Source organism: Trachymyrmex septentrionalis, unplaced genomic scaffold (assembly GCF_001594115.1).
Source record: "Trachymyrmex septentrionalis isolate Tsep2-gDNA-1 unplaced genomic scaffold, Tsep1.0 scaffold171, whole genome shotgun sequence".
In the NCBI taxonomy this organism is placed as follows: Eukaryota; Metazoa; Arthropoda; class Insecta; order Hymenoptera; family Formicidae; genus Trachymyrmex; species Trachymyrmex septentrionalis.
This window is the reverse complement of record NW_017304876.1, coordinates 241,852-248,616: the sequence shown is the minus strand read 5'-3', so window position 1 is coordinate 248,616 and position 6,765 is coordinate 241,852. Positions and strand designations below refer to the sequence as shown.

The window sequence follows — 6,765 nt, the reverse complement described above, 5'->3', positions numbered from 1 at the left end:
CACACACACACACACACACACACACACACACACACACACACACACACACACACACAAACTTACCTATTTAATTTACATAAAGGATGCTGTAATGCCATTGTTATAACGATCTCATTGCTATGCTTTATTACATCACTAATCTTTAAATTATGTACAAATAAATTTGAAACTACTTGTGGCACTTCAATGAGTTTTGCAATATGCATAAAACCACTGAGAGATATAACATCGCAAATAGCATTCAAATAGTACTTATATACTGTAGTAAATTCCTCTATATTGGCAACAATTGCGACTTCGTACGCTTCTCCAATATGATTAAAATAATCCCACAAACTTATGACATTTAAAACACTAAAGTGCATCAACTCTGCATAACAACGACACATTGTTTCATATACATTAGCTTCTTGGGTCACACCGCTTTTCTTTTGAAACGGCTTGATGAGATTCTGATAAACAGTCAACATTTCTTCCAAAAACATCTGATCATTTATCAAATCTTCTGATACGTTTATTGCTGGTTCATTTATCACAGAACAACAACTGTATTGCCCAGAACTGAAAATCTCTCTCGGACTATTTGATTCGTCTTTACTTTGTATATCAAGTTGAAACATATCGCCAACTTTACTAAAATTGATATATAAATTTATAAGTAAATAGAAATAAAATAATTAATTAAAGAAGAGATTTATGTTTTAATTACCTCGATTGTCCTATAAAATATAAACCATGATGCATCATTACTAAACTGTGGAAATTGCCAGCTGCCATATCAATAGCTCTTTCATTAGAAGATAATTTTGTGGTAAACAGCTGAGGAGCACTCTGATCTATTGTAGTGTGCAAAGTCACCTGTTTAAAGTTGTTACGACCCCATGCAAATACTCTGCCGTCCAGTGTTAAAGCAAGCACATGAAAGGCACCGCAAGATATCTTTCTGATACCAGTGTGGCTAAGCTTTGTTACCAATACTGGCCTTGGCCGTTTAATAGTATCTCCCGTTCCCAATTGTCCATACTGTACATCACCCCACGTCCAAAGTTCTGTCGCCAGAATGTTGCTACCAGTACGAGATAATGTATTAATTCTTTCATTCAACCCATGTTGGGATAATTCGTGTTCAGAGGAACCAGTACTCGATGACCACGGAAATTCTTCACAACGCAAGCTCAGTGCCAAACTGGTTGCAGTAGGTTTTATATAAGTATCTCCTTGCTCTTCTAAGTGCTCATTGCTATTAGCTTTGGATTCATTAATATCAGAACTACCGCTCATATGTCTAGATAAAGTTACAACTTTACCTCCCACATTTTTAACTCCTTCATACACTAAGTTTGCCATATTCGAGACATTTTGCTTTATCAACCTTGTCGATCGATCAACACTTTCCATAGGTATGTCTTCCTTGGCACTTCCATAAGATGAAACCCAAGACAGTTGCCTGGTTAAAAATTGTCGAGCAGTCTCTGTGTTTATAAATATAACGTTTCTTTTTTCATCTTTGTCAGAATCTGTTAAATTATTTAGACATTCCTCGCCATTTGCAATAATTTCAGTTGGCTGTTCTTTTTTGTCCATTTCTGGTAGAGAAACATGTTCTTTACTGGCAGTAGACAAAGCACTGATGGAATTTGTCGAACGATCTTCACTAAACTGCTGTGCATGAAGACCAGTGAGACATGTGTCTGACGATGTTACACTTCCAGGACTTAACATAACATTATTAAGACATTGTGGACAGGAATTAACAAAGATTTCTTCTTCCAACTCGTTTTCACTATCTGTATCATCTTTCATGAGTTTAGTGGTTTTCCTCACAGCAGCCACATTAAAATTAGAACCACAAGCAATCTCAGATACTGTCCTACCTTCAAAAAATTTAACTTTTTTTGGTTCTATACTATTTACATCTATTTGTGGTTGATTTCCACTAGCCCACAACTGTCCACTTTTCGTGACAAATAATGCTGCTTGATCACTAACCGCTATAAATTTCACTTTTACTACTTCATTTTCTTCTTTATATCTGTAAATAAAATAAAATGTCTTCTATAATCAAGTATAAATACTCACTAATAATGATGAACACAGCACTTAGTAAAACATTCAACAGATTTAATAAATTTATTTGTGTGTCAGAGTAAATCTTACATCATGTATCTATTCTAAATAACAGAGTGTCTATATAAAAATATACAAAATATATATAGTGTTTTATATTATACATTAAATAGAAAATTATATAAAAATAAAAGTGTAGTTTTCAACTTCAAAGCATTTAATTGACCAATCAGAAGAAAGAATTTTACTAATTGATCAATCAAAGAACATTTCAAAAACATCAAGTGGACAATAGTCTAAATTATACACATACATATATATGTATTATAAATAAAAGAATATGAGAGAATTAAGTAATAATTAACAGTTAAAAGAAAAAAAAAACCAGGTTTATATAAATTGTAATTGTGGAAGAAGTCTATCCTCCAGTATGTGTACATACCCATGGCTACAATACTTTACTTCTTCCTTGAGAATTATTGAGTCTACAACACTCATGTCCTGAGGATTTACTTTCAAAACATGTCCATTATTGTTGACGACGAACAGGTGTTCGGAATTGGATGCTAGGTCAACGACATCGAATTGGGCCCGTTTAAAAACGAGCGTCGGAGAGGCGCTATCGCGAAACGACACTTCCCCATGGTAGAGGTTGTTGGTCGTGGTCGCTGCGAAAATATGATCCTTGACGGTGACGAGCTTGCAAATGACGCCGTTTGGCTTGTCGCCGAATGTGAAGGACAATTTGTCGGCGCCTCTCCATAGATACATGTGCTTATCCATTTCACTGTACGTGGTCTGACAGATAAGGGGGCTTGCATAACCTACGCAAGAGCCCTACGAACCTTTGTTTAACTGCCAGCGATTGATTCTTTTGTCATATTATCTGCAACAATGTTTCCTCCATTAAACACATCTGTAAATGTGCAGCAAGGAATATGCAGGGCGGCATGATTGAACGTATGATCTTTCTACAATGATTAACATCCGGCAAGTATCGGTTGGTACTGACATGACCGATATCAGCTGTTGGACGTATCATGAAATGTAGGTTGGAAGTATGGTGGGAGGAATGGGGAGAAACCATTGAACCTTTATAATCTGCGTTCTGAAATATCACCCGAGTGCCTCCGTAGTACCGTTTTATCTAGAGTGTTTTATCCATGGTAAAATACTTATTATTCACCCAATGCTTGTTGAAAGACACTCCTTGTTATTCACCGAATATTTAACAAGGATAAAAAAATACATACTCGGAGTTGACAGAATCGAGTTTTGGAACACACCCATCACGTGCCACTGGCTTTAATCATGATTAATCTACATTGAAAGAAATTACAGCATTTCTGCTGAACGCCTTAATTGTCTTTTAATTAGTCCGAATCTACAATAGGTTTTTAAACCTTAACTCATAAGAAATGGACAAATTATAGTTAATTAATCTTCTTGCATTCGATTGTAATTGGTCAATTTCTTGTGGCTTAAGACCTAATGCCCGTATTCATAGTCAGACTTTATATTTAAGGCTTCCTTAAATTTATCTTTAGATGCTCTACGAATTCTTTGAGTCGGTTTCACCAACGCTAATTAACTTAATCGACCATTGACTAATCAATTTCGTTTGCTGTTTAGTAAAATCGACCAATTGCAGTTGACAGTTAATCACGATTAAGCTTGATCGGCATTGGTGAAACCGGCCCAAAGAATGAGAGATTGGAGATTGAAAGATTGAAATTTAAACAAAATAATAGGAGTTAAAATTCCTTTGTTCTCATTAGTCAAATTTCAATTTTCAATTTCAATTTTCAATGCGTAGTCTTATTTCAGTTTTATCAGCGCGAGTTCTGATTGGCTGCTGCTTTTCTGTCATGGTGTAAACGCGGCCTTATGATCGAGAATGAAACTTAATGAACTTTCTAGTAAAGTAAGCTCAATATCAAAAATGGCGGCGAAGAGTGGTGGTCACGATGAGTGGGCCTCGGTAATGAAACCGATATTGGGAACACCGTCGCGTTCGTTTAATAAAAATGAGGTTATCGATCTCATAAAGAGCATCGTTAAAAGGTAAGTATAATTGTCGTACTCTAGCAATCGCGTTAAACCACGCTCTTTTCGACCCAAAAGAGCATGTTCCCCCTTAACGGAACAGAAATGGATGTCCGCCTGTCACCGCGGATCGAATTCATTTCGACCTTTTATTCCATTTGGCAACAATATCCACTCTTTTTCTTCTATTATATTACAGCGAAAACAAATTTGTCTCTCACGAGGATCAATACGATACTTTTTACACGGCGGTCGCTGCCTTGTCAGCAGATTGTATTAGTGGTTGCGCAAATACATGTAAGTAACACCGCGCATTCGCGTGCGAATGATTATACCAAAAATTATTTTATATGCATTTATTTAAAATTTTGATATGCTTACAATTGTCCCATTATTTCATGATTATCATAAGAGACATATAAAGAATAAGAAAGTGGACTTTAACTGTAAAATATTTTTTAGGTATTTGAAGAAAGTACTTAAATAAAAAGATTTTAGGTATTTTAGATAAAGTGTTTATATATAGCTAATAGCTAATGAATAAAAAAAATTTATCTAGTAAAGTATTTGAATAATTTAGACAAAATAGTTTTAGATATTTTAGATAAGTTATCTAAATATGTTTATCTAAATTGTTATTTTTCTTTATTTTTTGTTCTTTACTCTCTCTAACTCTCTTTATATATCTCTAAAACTATCCTGGAATACCAGAATAATTCAAAGAATTTTAAAATTTTTTATTATATAGGCTTGTTTATATATATTTTGTCAGGTATATATAAGGTTATAAATACATGCTAAGTCTTACAATATATCCTTTTCAGTTGCCAAAAGTCAAATACCTATTGTTTGTCAAGCATGCAAAGTGCTGCTTGCGTATCTTGTGGACAAGTTGCCACAACAACAAACACAATCTGGAGAAACTGCATCGACGGTTTTGACTACGAAGCAGCTGTTACTCCCGATACGTGCGCTATGCACAGGACAGTCTTTACTTACATCTGCAGAAGAGATTGCTCTTGTTTCTGTAATAAAAAATTCAAAATTACCACCTCATGCAACAACTTCATCAGGTGGAAAAGAAAAGGAATCTTCTCAGCAATCTATAAAAGAATCTATGCGGTCTCGTTGCGATTTGTCTACCAGTATTCTCGAACAATTGACAATGCCATTGCAAGATTTTTCGTCATCTGCGATTCTAACTAATGAAAATTCTGTAGATAATACAAACAAAAATACTAATGTCATTGCAAGCGAGACACATTCTGATACTAAGGTTTGTCAATGAAGTATAAATGTTTATAACTTAAAATATATTTATTTTATGACTATATATTATTTATAATAAGTTGTATTTTTTGTTATTATATTATTGTACATATGTAATCATAATTATTACAATTATTAATATTTCAGTATTAGCGGAATGAATTAAACCAAAAGAGTAATAAATTATATTATATTGCAGATGATGTTTATTTCAAACAACATAAGCATATTGCAGAATATGGGTGCTGGTGATACTTTGTTGGATATGTGTTTAAATCTTCCACACTTGTCGCGTTATACTCGAAAGTATCAAGCTTACTTATCTAAAAAGGGATTCAGCTTACCAGCAAATGCCTCAGAAGCACATACCATAAGGCACAGTTTACATTCTGTCGTTAGTGACATTAATATTGTACATAATGTGATATCTCTTCCAATACTGGAACCTTTGACATCACAAAAGTTGGAAAAGTTGTCGCTGCTAACTATGTCTTGCTTGTATTGTTCGATTGCAAATGCAACAGCATCAAGCATAGTTGGCATAACAAATGCAGTATCACCTAAGTGTAGTACAAATAATGCAACAAATAGTCAAACCAATCAGAATACAAAAACAACCGATGAGGAGTACGATTCTTTAGCAATTACGGTTGTTGAGAAGAGTCTAGAAATATTTGGCCAAGTGTCAAATGTTATTAAAAATAGCACGCGTGCAGGAGGACATGTAAGTAATTTCCACGAGATTTGTTTCTTTTTGATATTGTAAAAATTACATTTTATTTACATTAAAATTAAAAAAATATTACACTTATTTATTATTTTCTATTTTCCAGTGATAATTTTAATTTATGAATATATACTATGAATATATATATTGTTTTTTTTATTACTTATGTAATTATATTTTTTTTATCTATATTAGATTCTGCAAAATCATTTACTGATTGGAGTATGGCTCTTAGTCGCTGGATTACAAGCGCAATTAACTGTGAGCAGTTTTAGTGCTGCAGATAAAGGAAAAGAAGAAAAGGGAAAATCACCAAGTAAAGCTCGTGATGGAAGTGGACGTGTAAATCTCATGAAAGTGTAATATTATGTGTTTTATATATAATACTATATCTTATTTTGTGGATTTAATTGCCGGAACTTTTCTAAAATTATTTTATATTTTTCTTTATACTGTTGGTTATCAAAATTGTAATATCAAGAAAAATATCTGACAAATTACATGCAACATATGTATATACATATATACGTAAATTATATATTATATATATATATATATATGTTAGCTTTTTGCAATAGCGCATGCAGTATGGGCAGTTTGCGTTGCAGTCAAACACTGATCGGGTCAATGTGACTCGCTGATCTGATATTTGTCTG

The 6,765-nt window shown here is 33.6% G+C and overlaps 2 protein-coding genes across 8 annotated transcripts in view; one reads left to right on the top strand and one right to left on the bottom strand.

Annotated features, from left to right (window-relative positions):
• LOC108746467 (alsin-like) overlaps positions 1 to 3,219 on the bottom strand; it is a 7,097-nt gene extending 3,878 nt beyond the window's left edge. The window contains exons 1-4 of one of the 2 annotated variants that reach the window (XM_018483267.1): positions 3,160 to 3,219; positions 2,510 to 2,953; positions 710 to 2,032; positions 64 to 633 (exon numbers count right to left, since the gene is read on the bottom strand). In XM_018483267.1, the coding sequence (XP_018338769.1) occupies positions 64 to 633; positions 710 to 2,032; positions 2,510 to 2,850 (2,234 nt within the window). In that variant the 5' untranslated portion in view covers positions 2,851 to 2,953; positions 3,160 to 3,219. Of the gene's footprint in view, positions 1 to 63; positions 634 to 709; positions 2,033 to 2,509; positions 3,057 to 3,159 lie in introns of those variants that run through there. The other variant, XM_018483266.1, reaches the window with a different exon arrangement.
• A 790-nt stretch (positions 3,220 to 4,009) lies between these two features.
• The window catches only part of LOC108746461 (protein purity of essence), a 24,625-nt gene continuing 21,869 nt past the window's right edge, over positions 4,010 to 6,765 (top strand). For all 6 annotated transcript variants that reach the window (XM_018483250.1, XM_018483253.1, XM_018483252.1 and 3 more), the window contains exons 1-5: positions 4,010 to 4,131; positions 4,313 to 4,410; positions 4,938 to 5,389; positions 5,582 to 6,106; positions 6,305 to 6,468. In XM_018483250.1, the coding sequence (XP_018338752.1) occupies positions 4,010 to 4,131; positions 4,313 to 4,410; positions 4,938 to 5,389; positions 5,582 to 6,106; positions 6,305 to 6,468 (1,361 nt within the window). The remainder of the gene's footprint in view (positions 4,132 to 4,312; positions 4,411 to 4,937; positions 5,390 to 5,581; positions 6,107 to 6,304; positions 6,469 to 6,765) is intronic.